Raw genomic sequence first — 14,628 nt, forward strand, 5'->3', positions numbered from 1 at the left:
TGGGTTCCATATATATTTTATAGATAACATTCATTGGAATCTAAAATGAGTTAATTTTGTAAAGCACTTTGATGCTACATAAATGCAAGGTTTTTTTAAACTGTGTTGGTCTGCCTTACTTATTTTGATAATGGACTATTGTCACTTATCCTCATTGGTACCACACTTACCTAGGAATCTGATGTCATGTCCCACTTCAGAAGATGAGCATAATCTAGATTCATACTTCAGTGTGTTACTGAAGGAGGTCTACACTGTCAGAGGTGCCATCTTTCAGGTGAGACAATAAGCAGAGACTCATCTGCCCCTTTCAGGTGCACACAAAGTAACCTGTGGCATTATCTGGAGAAGGGAGGGTTCTCCGGCCCAACATTTATCCCTCAACCAACTCTACTATAGACAGATTAATGATCATCATTCTCTTGTTGTTTGTCAGAAAATTGGCAAGTGAGTTTCTTTTAACATAACAATAGTGACTACATTTCATTTAATTCATTGGCTATAAAACACTTGGAATCTCTTGAGAACACAAAACACAATTTAAAAAGTCATATCTTAATGATCTGGAAAAGGAGTTATAATGTCTTTGGAATTTGCAGCATTATGGAGACCCACAATGCAGGAGGCCATTTGGCCCATCGGGTCTGCACCCACCCTCCGAAAGAACACCCTACCCACGTCCACTCCCCCGTCCTATGCCCGTAACCTAGTTTATACGTTCCTGGACAGTAAGGAGCACTTTAGCATGGCTTCCAACTAACCTGCACACCTTTGGATTGTGGCATGAGACCGGAGCACCAGGAGGAACCCATGCAGACACAAAGAGAATGTGCAAACTCCACCCAGTCACCCAAGGCTAAAATTGAACCCAGATCCCTGGCCCTGTGAGGCAGCAGTGTTAACCACTGCCGCCCCGTGAAACTTTATTTTTAATGTAATTTAGTTACTGGGTGTGGACATCACTGGCAAGGTCAGCAATTACTGCCCATTCCTACTTGCCCTCAAGGTGGCGGTGGTGAGCTCCCACCTTGAACTGCTGCAGTCCTTGTGACAAAGGTAGTGTTAGCAAGGAAGTTCCAGGATTCTGGCATGCAACAGCGAAACAGTAATATATTTCCCAGTCAGGATGGTGTGCAACTTGAAGGAGAACTTGGAGGTGTAGTTCTTGTGTGCCTGCTGCCTTTGGACTCCTCAGGAGCAGAGGTCATGGGGTTGGGAGAGACTGTCAAGAAACCCCTGGTCCACTTAACAAAACAAGCAATGCTGGGGAGGATAGATACTAAATACCTGAGCTAAGAATGTGAAAACAATAATTGCTTTGTAAACAGATTTTAGAAGTTTAATCGTAAAAAGTGCACCACATAAGATCTTTTGCAACCAAGAGAGTCAACCAAGGATGCTTTGCTTTCAGTCATAAGCACCCATTACAACATTTGAGAGGACCATAGATAGACATGTAATTATCAAGATAATAAATAGTCCAGATATTATAAAACTAGGATGAACAGCTCAAACTAAGTCACACAAGACCTACAATTTCACTGCAGCTTGTTGTGACCTCTCCGTTTCCCCAATAATCCTTAAAGAAATAAAAACAAAAATTGCTGGAAAAACTCAGCAGGTCTGGCATCATCCGTGAAGAGTGCGCTGAATGGAGAGCTGACCTTGTTCTGCTTATTAACACATTCTGGCATTTTAAATTTATGCCATTATCAGTACCTTATTTAGTCTTTAACACTACCACTGATACTCCTTTTGTCTTGTGCCCGTGACATCTTTGTCAAATCTCTCCTTTTCCCGACAAAGGAGTGCTGATAATAGCATAAATATAAGCTAACAAATGTGTTAATCGAAGAAACGTCAGCTCATTGTGAACGCACTTTCTCCCCAGATGCTACCAGACTTGCTGAAATTGTCCAGCATTTCCTGTTTTTATTTCATATTTCCAGCATCTGCAATATTTTGCTTTTAATCTTGAAAGAAAACAAAGTTAACAGCTTTTTGATTAAGGGAGAGGTAACAAATTTTTTCCTGCAGAAACTAATTTGATAAAATTGCTGTTGAATAACACTTCAAAATTGAACTGTTCTGGAACCATTTCCAAGAAGACCACCATCATACCGGTACCAAAGAAGAACCAGGCAACGTGCCTCAATGACTACCGCCCAGTGGCCCTGACGTCAGTTGGAATGAAGTGCTTCAAGAGGCTGATCATGAAGTGCATCACCTCCATACTCCCGGAACGCCTTGACCCACTTCAATTCGCATACCGTCGCAACCGGTCCACATCAGACACCATTTCACTGGCCCTACACTCATCCCTAGAGCATCTCGAAAACAAGGACTCCTACATCAGACTCCTATTTATTGACTACAGCTCCGCCTTCAACACCATAATCCCAGCCAAGCTCATATCAAAGCTCCAAAACCTAGGACTTGGCTCTCCACTCTGCAACTGGATCCTCGATTTTCTGACCAACAGACCACAATCAGTAAGAATGAACACCAACACCTCCTCCACAATAGTCCTCAATACCGGTGCCCCGCAAGGCTGCGTATTTAGCCCCCTACTCTACTCCCTGTACACACACGACTGTGGGGCCAAACTTGGTTCCAACTCCATCTACAAGTTTGCTGACGATACGACCATACTGGGCCGGATCTCAAATAACGACGAGTCAGAATACAGGAGGGAGATAGAGAACCTAGTGGAGTGGTGTAACGACAACAATCTCTCCCTCAATGCCAGCAAAACTAAAGAGCTGGTCATCGACTTCAGGAAGCAAAGTACTGTACACACCCCTGTCAGCATCAACGGGGCTGAGGTGGAGATGATTAGCAGTTTCAAATTCCTCGGGGTGCACATCACCAAAAATCTGTCCTGGTCCACTCACGTCGACGCTATCACCAAGAAAGCGCAACAGCGCCTATACTTCCTCAGGAAACTAAGGAAATTCGGCATGTCCACATTAACCCTTACCAACTTTTACAGATGCACTATAGAAAGCATCCTATCGGGCTGCATCACAGCCTGGTATGGCAACTGCTCGGCCCAGGACCGCAAGGAACTTCAGAGAGTCATGAATACCGCCCAGTCCATCACACAAACCTGCCTCCCATCCATGGACTCCATCTACACCTTCCGCTGCCTGGGGAAAGCGGGCAGCATAATCAAGGATCCCTCCCGCCCGGCTTACTCACTTTTCCAACTTCTTCCATCGGGCAGGAGATACAGAAGTCTGAGAACACGCACGAACAGACTAAAAAACAGCTTCTTCCCCACTGTCACCAGACTCGTAAATGACCCTCTTATTGACTGACCTCATTAACACTACACCCTGTATGCTTCATCCGATGCCAATGCTTATGTAGTTACATTGTATATCTTGTGTTGCCCGATTATGGATTTTCTTGAATTTTGTTTAATTCCCTTTTCTTCCCATGTACTGAATGATCTGTTAAGCTGTTTGCAGAAAAATACTTTTCACTGTACTTCGGTACACATGACAATAAACAAATCCATCCATCCATCCAACAGGGCTACATCCTTTCTCCCTCCCCCTGATGGAGCCTGCCACAGAAATAATAGCTGCGCCATAGATATTTAATGGCCAACTAACTGGCCATTCATTAGCTGGAGGCAGGAGTCCCACCTTAGAGCTGCTGGTCAGAGGACAGCAAGTTGCAACAGATGAGAATTTTGCATGTGTTAGAGGGTTGGCAAGGGAGTGTAGGCCCAACAAGGATTGATGGCGGTGGCTGTTAAAGGAGGGAGCCTGTATAAGGAAAACTGCCAATGGGTCCCTCCCACCACCGCTGGCTTTAAGTGGGAATTTATTACTCACTTAACTCGAGGGCTTCAATGGTCCATTGGCAGACAGACCACCTGACACCATCCCACCGCTGAGAAAATTGCAGTGGGAGCAGGGGTGAGCAGGTAGGTGGCAGGCAGGTCACCTGTTGGATTTAACATTCCCCGTGCCTTCAAATACACGGGGTGTATTAAACCCAGCCCAGTGTCGGAATGTTAACCAACCACAGCACTTGTAAACTTCAAACTCTAGAAACATGAAATTAAGTGATTTTGTCAGTCAAGGGTAGTAGAGAACAGCCAACACATTTCCTTAATAAAATGTTCATACTTAATAATACTATTGTTACATCACAGGGTCTTCCATTGCTGCCCACTTCTCTCACTTCTTTGCTTTCTGCAAATCATATGTAGTTTCCATCTCCATAATTTTGCCCAACTCCACCTGGGCCTCAAGTTTATCTGCTGCTGCTTATGCCTCGTTAGCTGCAGACTTCACTACTCTAATGAATTTCTACTGGTATCCACATCCTCCCCTCCATAAACTGGAGGGCACCCAAAATTCTGCTACTCATGTCTTAACCCACACCATATACCAATCACCCCATACTCATTGATCTATATTAGCTCCTGGTTAAGCAACACTTTGATTTGAGAATTCTCATTCTTAGTTACAAATCCCTCCATGGCCTACCCCTTCTATTCTCTGTAAGGGCCTTCAGCCCTACAACTTTCCAAGATCTTTGTGCTATTTTAATTAATGCCTCTTCAGCATCACAGATTTTAACCACTCCACCACTGGAAACTGTTCATTCAGCCATGCCTTAAACTGTGTAATTCCCTCTTTATACCTCCGTCTCTCAACCTCTTTTTCCTCCAAAAGCTCATTGGCCACATTTTTAGCCACCTGTTCTAATATCACTGTTGTTCAGTGTCACATTTTGTTTAGTAACATTCCAAAGTGCCTTGGGATATTTTACCATATTAAAAGCACTATATAAATAAAAAGTGACTTTTTATTGGCTGTTGTACGTAATACAATTAAACGTTATAGTTCACAGAGAATATAAGAACTCATTTCAACTTTAACCTACTGTCCAAAATCTTGATGCCGGTTTCTAAAAGTAAAATATTTTGGTGTATTTACTTAATGCTGGAGCTGCACTGAGTTGAATCATCTTGGTAAACTCGTACAAACCTGCCTTCTAATATTCATACCGTCGAAATCAAAGTAAAAAACAGATTTTACCTTGTTACCTTCTTCTTTAGTGCCAGAATTTAAAATTTTAACGAAGGAGTAGAACAACTGCCGAATTCTGGAATCTCCTACAAAAGTTACGTATTTGTTCATAAGACAGCTCTTGACTTCACTGAAGGAAAGAAACAATGTTACAAGTTTAACTGGGAAATAAGAAAAATTAGCTCAGTTGAATTAAAAACACACACCTATATCTCCTGTTCATTTACAGTTCTAATTAAAACTTTGTAACATTTCTGTTTTAAATGGCCAAGCAAACAGTATTTGGAACAGACAACATTCCAGCCACAAATGAAGAGAAACTGTACTAGATGGAAAGGCCAAATAAGTACATTAATGGCAAGGTAATCAAGGCAAGGATAAAGATGCCAAGAGATGAAGATAAACTTGGTTTGAGATTGATAGAATGCAGTACAAAGTATCGTATTTTCCCTTGATTCCACAGAGGTTGTGGATCAGAACCGAAGAACAGTCAGAATTATTATTATTAGAAAATAATTAATATACAATAAATTATTCTAAATGAAGACAGACAAGACACCCTGACTTGAAGGTTTACATCTGATGATCCAGAAGGAAGAACTCTTTGAAGCTCAAATTAAAATTTTCCCTCTTCAAACAAATGGGATAAAACAAGGAATTATAGACCTGTAAATCTTCAATTACTGGTTTTTTAAAAAAGTGTATGAAATTGCTAGACACTTTGATGAACAATTAATCAGGACTACTCAGTACAGATTCTGAAAGTCTGACTAACCTCACAATTCTAAACAGAAATAGAAGCTAGAATAAGGAAAATTACTATATATGGATGTCCAAAAATAATTTACCAGTGAAGCACAAGCCTTTGAAGTTTAGTCACTGAGTGAATGTAAAGAAAGTGGCAGCAAATTTGAACACAGCACACTGCCACAAACAGCATTATGATTTTCAGATAATCTGTTTTTGTGGCGTTGAATATTTGCCGAGGCATTAGGGAGAATTCAACACTCTTGTCAGTTTTGATTTTTGCAATTAATTCCTGAAGCAGGCCTCGAGCCTGAAACCTGGTGACCAGAGTGCTGCCAGTGTATCTGTATAATAGTGAACAGCAGTTACCAGAAAGTCAGAAATCAAAGATCACATTCAAGGTTATATTTGGAAAGGAGAAACTCAACAGAGTTACGAAGATCTGAGATTTTGGTATGGCTAACTTTAAAGAAATGAGGCAGAGACTGATGACAGAAAAATCAATTTGGCTCAATTCAGGGCCAGTATATACCCATAACAGGAAAGAGTTCTACTAAGCAAATAAGGCTACTATGGTTGACCAATGTAAACTTAAATAGTTAGTGCATGTAATAGTGCAAAAAAAACAAGAGGGATCTTTAGGGGACTTGGAGAGATACAAGCTTTTCCAATTACACAAAAGGATAGTATTCCCTTAAAAGCGAATGGGGCATTGTTGCAAATGAAAACAAGGAAACTTTTGAGTTATTTATTTGGCTTGGAATTTGGAATCAGCAGTGAATGAAGGGTACTAACTGATTATTACATTTCATTTGCCCAGACTTCCAATGGACTTTTGCATTGCAACCTGCAGTGATCAGTATTCCAAAATAGCACACCACCCTCTACAGGGTTTCAGTTCTGTATAAACAAAGCAAATGACATCTCCATGACAAAATAGATTGAAGAATCATTACTGAGACGTGCAAAGTCAGGATGCGCAAGTTAGAATAGTTAATTCAATGGTAAATTATTTACAGAATTAAATATAGAGAAAAGAAAGATAGGATTAAGAGACAGATGAGTTAAAAAGTAAAAACACAAAGGCTTTTATTTAATTTTAAGTTCTCAAACAATAATTAAAATCTGAATGAATGAGATACAAGTTAATTTTCAGTGCCAGAGACATTGTTTAGCTGTAATTAAATCTTATAACAATTTACACAGAAATGAACAAGCCTCTAACTATTTCTGCATGTTTAGTGGGTACCACATAAGCACCCTAACTTCACACTTTTCCAAACTTCTCAATGATGAGCTTCTCGGCAAAATGCCAATAAAGCACATCTGGAGCAACAGGAGAACTCGGGAATCAACTTTCCAATGGTCACCAGAAGTTATTGAATTATTTACACTTCTTCAATACTGATAGCCTCACTGTTAATCTGGGCCGGTGTGTCAGTCTTCACAATAAAGGATGATAATATTTCTAATTTTCGTGGAAAGTTAGGTATAAGTCAAGAACTTGAGCTCACTGAAGACAACAGTATTAGAAAAGAAATACCCGCCCAAAAGGCCTGAGCGTTTACAGCCATGTTTTAAAAGGTGAGAAAACAACATGTCCTTTAACCATAATCTTCCAAAACGCTCTCAATTCAGGAATTGTATCTTTTGATTTCTGTCCCTTAGCCAATTTAGTATCTACTAAACCACTGCTACTTTAATCCCATGAGCTTCAATTTTGCCAGCAAGTCTTTTATGTGATATTTCATTAAAACCTTATGGCTGGTTTAGCTCAGTGGGCGAGATAGCTGGTTTGTGATACAGAACAAGGCCAGCAGCACGGGTTCCAGCTTACCCGAACAGGGGCCAAAATGTGGCAACTAGGGGCTTTTCACAATAACTTCAAACTTGTGACAATGAAAGTTTATTATTATTAAAATTCACAAACACACCATATTACAGTATTGAGTTCTAAGAAGTGATAGAGAAGGTGGATCAATCAAATTAACCAAACAAAATTCACCACTCTTGTTTTCACTGATCAATCCATATTTATCCCAACTGCCAATTATTCAGTCCCAGATTAATGCCTCAAAAGTTTCCCTAGCATTATTGATGTCAGGCTAATTGGATTGTAATTGGCAGATGTATCTTCTCTTTTTTGGAAAATGTATCATTCTTATAATCTTCCAGAAGGTCTGTAAGATATGGCCAGCACCTCCACAGGTTATACCTTTTCAACAACATTTTTACTGGGTGACTGGGAGAAGAATAACGTAAGCAATAAAGACAAATCATTTCTGGAAAAATTCTGAGGCCGGGATTCTCCAATCCCACGGCCAAATTCTGATGCCAGCGTGAAAAGCGGCGCGAGCCACTCCGGCATCAGCAGGCCTAATGTGGCAGGTTTCACCCCTTCCTAGGGGGCTAGTACGGCGCTGGAGTGGTGTCCGCTGCTCCAGCGCCCAAAAGCCAACGCGCCATGGCCGGCACAAGTCTGCGTATGTGCGCCATGGCCGGCGTGAGTCTGCGCATGCAAGTGGGTTCACATCTCCGCGCTGGCCGCCGGGCAATATGGCGGAGCCCTACAGGGGCCGGTGAGAAGGAACATAGGCCCCCCATGGAACTAGTCCGCTCCCTTAACAGGAGGCCCCAATCATGGGCCAGGCCACCACAGAAGATCCCACCCCCCCCCACCCCCCATCACCCACCAGGACGGCCCCCACAGCCAGAACTGCAAGGTCCCGCCAGGTGGGACCATACGCCGGCTGGGACTCGGCCAAACTCGGTGGGCACTCGGCCTGACGACGCCCAGAGAATCGCCGGGGGGGGGGGGGGGGGGGGGGGTGTGCTTTCAAAGGCCCCCAACTGGCGCGGCGGCGAACCCGCGGGCGCCCGAGAATCGGCGGGCCAGCGAATCCCGGTCTGAATGCTTTTCTCTCACAATGGCCTAGACTTGCTGCCAGAATAAGGGGAAGTTTCATGAGCTTGGTGTCCTGTTAATGTGCAAACCATTCAGCAATGTGTGATGAGGAAGAGATGCCCCATGAATTGTCACCAATAGATTGATCTTATTAGTACCACTTGTCTGTTAGCCTCATGAGAACAGCAACTCGCCTCAATTTTCTTACGAGTTTCAAGAAATCACAGCATTTATACATTAATTGTCAAACGAGCATGCACAGAAAGTTCGGCTTGTGCTCAGCACAAGTCACTTCACCAGGGGCTGGTTTAGCACAGTGGGCTAACCAGCTGGCTTGTAAAGCAGAACAAGGCCAGCAGTGCGGGTTCAATTCTCGTACCAGCTTCCCTGAACAGGCGTCGGAATGTGGCGACGAGGGGCTTTTCACAGTAAATTCATCTGAAGCCTACTTGTGACAATAAGCAATTTTAATTGAATATCATTTCTCAAGCTCAAAACAGGAACAACTGAAATAGTGGCATCTCATACCTCAAAATAGCTTTTTTCCCCCCAATGTTTTTCTTAACGTTTCTTTGTCGCTTTCTCTTGCTCTCAATTTAATCTTTCTTTCCCTCATTCTCTTTCTTTTATCAGATTTGACTAATTAACCTAATTTCCTTCTCAATAATTCCTTAATTGCTTTCAAATTCTTAAATCTTGTTTCCATTGTTCAAGATTTATTAGATTGCCTGTTGCTCTTGCAATTTCTTACTTTATTACTTCTAGAAACTGGCCGAGGGAAAAACTAACGTGGCGCACTGAGATGCTCCACTATAGCAAAAACTGGGCCCATATCTTTTGAAACTGACAGTGAGTCAGCCTTCTAGATTTAAGGATGGGATTATTTAACAAACTGATGGTAAAGAAACATTTGTCAAATAGGGATGTCTCAAACCAGGTTTCAAATTTAAGGCAATACTGAAAGGAATGAGAAATTAACTGAACACACTAAACTGGTTTTAACTGTTGGGTAAAGCAGGAGCAATTCCATGTGGTGTTTGGTATGATAAAAATTCAGTGCTGCCCTAAAGATAAAAGGCTCCATTTGTATAGTTAAAAAGTCATGGTCAACAAATTAGGTAACAGACAGCATAAAGCTGGGGCAGTTATAAAGAGAATGGATTAAATAAATAATGAGAGGGGTCATGAATGTTTGAAAAATAAAACTTGCAAGGGATATCAAAATTAGCATAAGTGCTACTGTAAGGAACCTCTTTTAAACCCTTGTTTCCCGTTTTAATTTCTGTTCTGCTAGCTGCTTCAATTCTGCAGACTTTGGTTTTGAACTAAAATACTCCTGATGCTATTTGAACTGATCCAAGCACCTCCCTCAGTCCAGTGGGCCATTTTAAATAGTCCAGTGGTGCAATTTTGATTCACTTGGCTAGCAGCCAGTCAACGCTTTTGAAACTGGTTCAGTTCTCGATTTTGATGGGTAGAGCATTTCAGAGGTTTCTGAGAAAAATAAGTGCAGACCCCATTTTAATTCAGTTATGCTCAGACCTGGACTGCAGCAGGTTTAAAACACTGTTAGTTAAGGTTGGTGATTGAAACATTCTCCACCCAAGCCTCTGAAAGTAACTTCTGATTGAAATGCTGCAAGCAGTCTCTCCAGCCAGGCCTGTGAAAGTTTAATCCTCTGTTTGAAAGGCTGGGAAAAGCCCAGTCTGATATCTATCTCCTGAGCACTCTAAAATGTCTTGAAAACCAGGCTCCTCTCTCTCTCTCTCTTCATACCACAGCCGGAAACCCTGCACAATGACCAGACAAGCATTTGAAAGGCAGAGTGGATGGAGAGCCTGCTGTAAAGTCTCAGGTCGAGAAATCAAATATTATTTCAGTGAGACTGAGTGTCAATCCGGTGGAGGCCTGTACGTGTTAAGGTGACTCTCCAGAGGAATTCCTGCAGCCCATGAGGTCTAATTGAAGGCAGATACCAAAAGATCCAAATCAACCAGTGGTTTTCAACACCTCGCCACCTACAAAGACCACATCCTCAGCAGCAAAGATACTCATCTCTTATGCCCTTTTAATCCCAGTTATTTTGATCCCTCCCTACCCCACTGTGCATCTGTCTTCTGTGTGTGGGTGGAGGGTGGGATGGTGGTTGGTGAGTAATTAGATTAGCAGACCGTTGTTTTATTATTACCATTACATGTTTATCGCTTCTCGTTATAAATAAAATGTTTTACTTACAAATCTGATGTTTTACTTACAAATCTGGTATCTGTAAGTCATTGGAGCAGCCATGGGTCAAAGATCTCAGGAAAATATATAAATTATTGGTTAATTCACTTATGTGGGACTCCGAGATTGGTGGGGCTGGAATGGACTGTGCAGTCGACCAGGGTGTCATAACACTACTGAGAAATATGGACCAAGAAAAAAACAGATGTAGGTGGACAATAAGGAAATGGGCAGACAAGCTAAATGAAAACTTAGTATTTGTTTTCACAGAAACAGGATGAAATGTCAGCTGCAAAACTAACCCAAATCTAATTGAAACTGAAAAACTAAGCAGCTTTAATATTGGAGAAAATAATGAGATTTAAGATGGACAAACGAAGACCTGATTGATTTCAGTGGTATGAAAGCAGGTGAGCAAATTTTGGACATGTTCGTCGTAATTTTCTGAAGCTCCCCATATTCAGAATTATACTTTTAGATTGGAAAAGTTCAAATTTCACTTCATTATGTAAAGGAATTGAGCATCTGAGCACATATCTACACTATTGCTGGCAAGGTCTTATTCCATTTCCAGAAAATAGCCCTACTCCACCACGACCACACCTTACCTCCAGCTGAAATTTACATCCGTGCCTTTATGTCTAGACTTAACTATTCCCACACACATCTGACCAGGTTTGCATGTTCTACCTCCATAAACTTAGGGTCATTCAAAACTCGGCTACCTGCTTCTGAACTCGCATCAAATTCCATTTCACACATCACCTGTGATCAGACATACACTGACCTCGAGTCTCTGTTTTCCTCCAGCCATGAAACCATAGATAGTGTCATAGAATTTATAGTGCAGAAGGAGGCAATTTAGCCCATCGAGTCTACACCAGCCCTCGGAAATATTACCCCACTTAAGCCCACATCTCCACCCTATCCTAGTAACCCCACCCAACCTTTTTGGACACTAAGGGCAATTTATCATGGCAAATTCACCTAAAATGCACATCTTTGGACTGTGGGAGGAAACCGGAGCACCCGGAGGAAACCCACGCAGACGGGTAGAACGTGTAGATTCTGCACAGACAGTGACCCAAGCTGGAAATCGAACCTGGGGCCCTGGAGCTGTGAAACAACAATGCTAACCACTGTGCCAATGTAAACACATCAGTTTTTTTTAAAAAACCTATTTCATGATCACCTTTTAATTCAAGTTTTTTTAAATTAAATTCAAATTTCACCTTCTACCATCGTGGGATTCGAATCCTGGTCCACAAAGTATGCTTCTGGTGTGTGGATTATTATTAGAGCAATAATACACTACACTACTGCCTCTCTTCTAACCGGTCATGAGATCTCAGTAATACTCTACCAGTTGTGGCCGGGCCTTGAGCTGTCGAGGTTTTAAATTATGGAATTTCTTCCTTCAATATCTCTGCCTCTCTAACTCTTATTTCTTCCTTAAAAAAAGACTGTTCGCCTGAATCTGTGAAGGGTAGGTCACAAATCAATGATCTGATTGAAATTTCTGCTGATACATGGGTTTGTTGCCGTGACATAGGTTTACATGAATAACTTGAAAAATTTGGACCCAACTAGGTGACGCTGTTTATTTTATGTCAATAGATTTTTTCTTCCAACTTATCTCATTCCTTTTCTGAAGCTAACTATTACCTGGTTTATAGCCCTGCCAGCATCAATCACCCTTTAATAATTCACCTAAGTGACTGTTCTTCACAAGCCTGGAAAGTTGATTATTTGCTAGCCAATCAGCCTTTCAGAGAACACCTGAATGTACAAATATTGCTCTCACCGTGAGTCCAATAGAGTCTTACTGGGCATCCAGCACAGATGGGAATCACATTGAAGTCTATCGCACTTTGTAACATTTGGGAGACTTGCTTTTAAATTTGTAAAATGGGAACTAGAAATCTTCCATTGAGCAATTTACTGCACTGGGAAGGTTTGCATTTACTTAATAGCCACTATACTTAAAACAAGTATACTGAAGGGGCACATGGAGGTAGGTCAACTTAAAACCACTCAGTTTGATTTGTTTGGAGCAGAATCAAATTTTACAAGCAACATAAATGAACCAGTAAAATCATTAAAACACCACTAAATTAAATAGTACTGGCTACACTTCACTGCATTCGTATCAATTATTTTAAAGCATATTTTACAAATGATAAAAGAACAAAAACACATGCGATTTGAACTTCCTCGGAGTGACAATCGGTGTTAGATTGCCACTCTGCGTCCAATTACTTATTACAATTTCTCTTTGATCCTATCTTGCCCAACCATCTCATTCAAGCCTGGCAAGATCCAGGCAGTGCCGCACGTCCATGCGGTGTTGGATGGTTCCTGGTGAGGGCAATTGCCCAGGGGAAGTTTGCATTTCTGGGCAATTGCTGTACAAACCTCACATGAACCTCAGAGGGGATTCCCTAGTGCATCTTTGGGGTACCCAAATCTGATGCTGCGGAGCTTGGAAGTGAAGGCCATGGTTTTGTAGTAAAGAAGTAATGTTTGCAGTGAAGAAATAATGTTCACGCCTATAATATCCCCAACTTTTAAAACTAACCACTATCAAAAGCAGAACAATTATTTAAATACAAATCCACAGAAGGGAAAGAGCAAGACTTGTGGAGGAATAGGTAAACTTTCAATCTGATCAGATAAAGGGGTTGTTAAAATTAGCATTTCTATGCAGAAAGAACTTTAACTCTTTGTCCAAGATATCTGCTCCTGCAATGATTCTAAATGATTATAATATTCTGCAATTAGAAAAATGGAATGAAGGTCAGCAAGTTGGCCACTCCGCGGTTAGCACTGTTGCCTCATGGCCACAAGTTTGGTCACGGCCCTAGGTCACTATGTGGAGTTTGCAGATTCTCCCAGTGTCTGTTTGGATCTCACCCCCACAACCCAAAGATGTGCAGGATAGGTGGACTGGCCACGTTAATTGCCCCTTAATTGGAAATTAAAAAAAAAGAGAAATGGAATGAAAGAATTGGATGGGCAATATGGAGAATCTCAGTAACATCATTTTCACACCCTATTAACGTGTTGAACAAAATACTACAACATCTTTACTTGCAGTAATGCTACGATCGAAACACAAATACATACATTTATGTGCCATAGTGACTCTTGGGAAATATTTCAAAATACTTGCCTGATTTTGTATTTATGCATCATGCAGCCATTTGGTTGCCACACATTTTCACCAAGGAACCGGCCACTAGATAGGAGCCATTCACAGGTATCACCACCTAGAGATGATCATAGAATAATAAGAAATCTGTTAAGCAGACATTCACTAACCACAACTGGAAAGAAAGATGCAAGAAGTGAAAAAAGGAAATCTAGATCATGATTGAAAGTGGCAAAACAATTGAATCCATGGAGAGAATGAGAATCATTTGTGCAACTCTTAACTGATGCCATTAGAATGTTGCCCATCTACTTCAATGGGTAGCATTTTATAGAAACAAGTGTAGCCATAAAAACAGATAGTAGATATAGGTTATATTAAGTTACGAAATTGCAAAAGACCAAAACATGCAAACAACATGGTGACGAATGCAGGATTTAAGATATATTGGATTATAAACATTTGGCAATTTAAGGGTTAAAAGCCTGGGGTTAGAGTGTATTTGACTGCAGTAGACATGGTTTTTAAATTATTTTGTTTCCCAAGAC

The 14,628-nt window shown here is 41.2% G+C and overlaps 1 protein-coding gene across 1 annotated transcript in view; it reads right to left on the reverse strand.

Moving 5' to 3' along the window:
- Window positions 1–14,628, reverse strand: part of casd1 (CAS1 domain containing 1) — a 154,626-nt gene that overhangs the window by 85,726 nt on the left and 54,272 nt on the right. Inside the window, exons 2-3 of the mRNA XM_038797559.1 lie at window positions 14,102–14,198; window positions 5,061–5,181 (exon numbers count right to left, since the gene is read on the reverse strand). Of these exons, the coding sequence (XP_038653487.1) occupies window positions 5,061–5,181; window positions 14,102–14,198 (218 nt within the window). The remainder of the gene's footprint in view (window positions 1–5,060; window positions 5,182–14,101; window positions 14,199–14,628) is intronic.

This window comes from Scyliorhinus canicula, chromosome 5 (assembly GCF_902713615.1).
Source record: "Scyliorhinus canicula chromosome 5, sScyCan1.1, whole genome shotgun sequence".
Taxonomy (NCBI): Eukaryota; Metazoa; Chordata; class Chondrichthyes; order Carcharhiniformes; family Scyliorhinidae; genus Scyliorhinus; species Scyliorhinus canicula.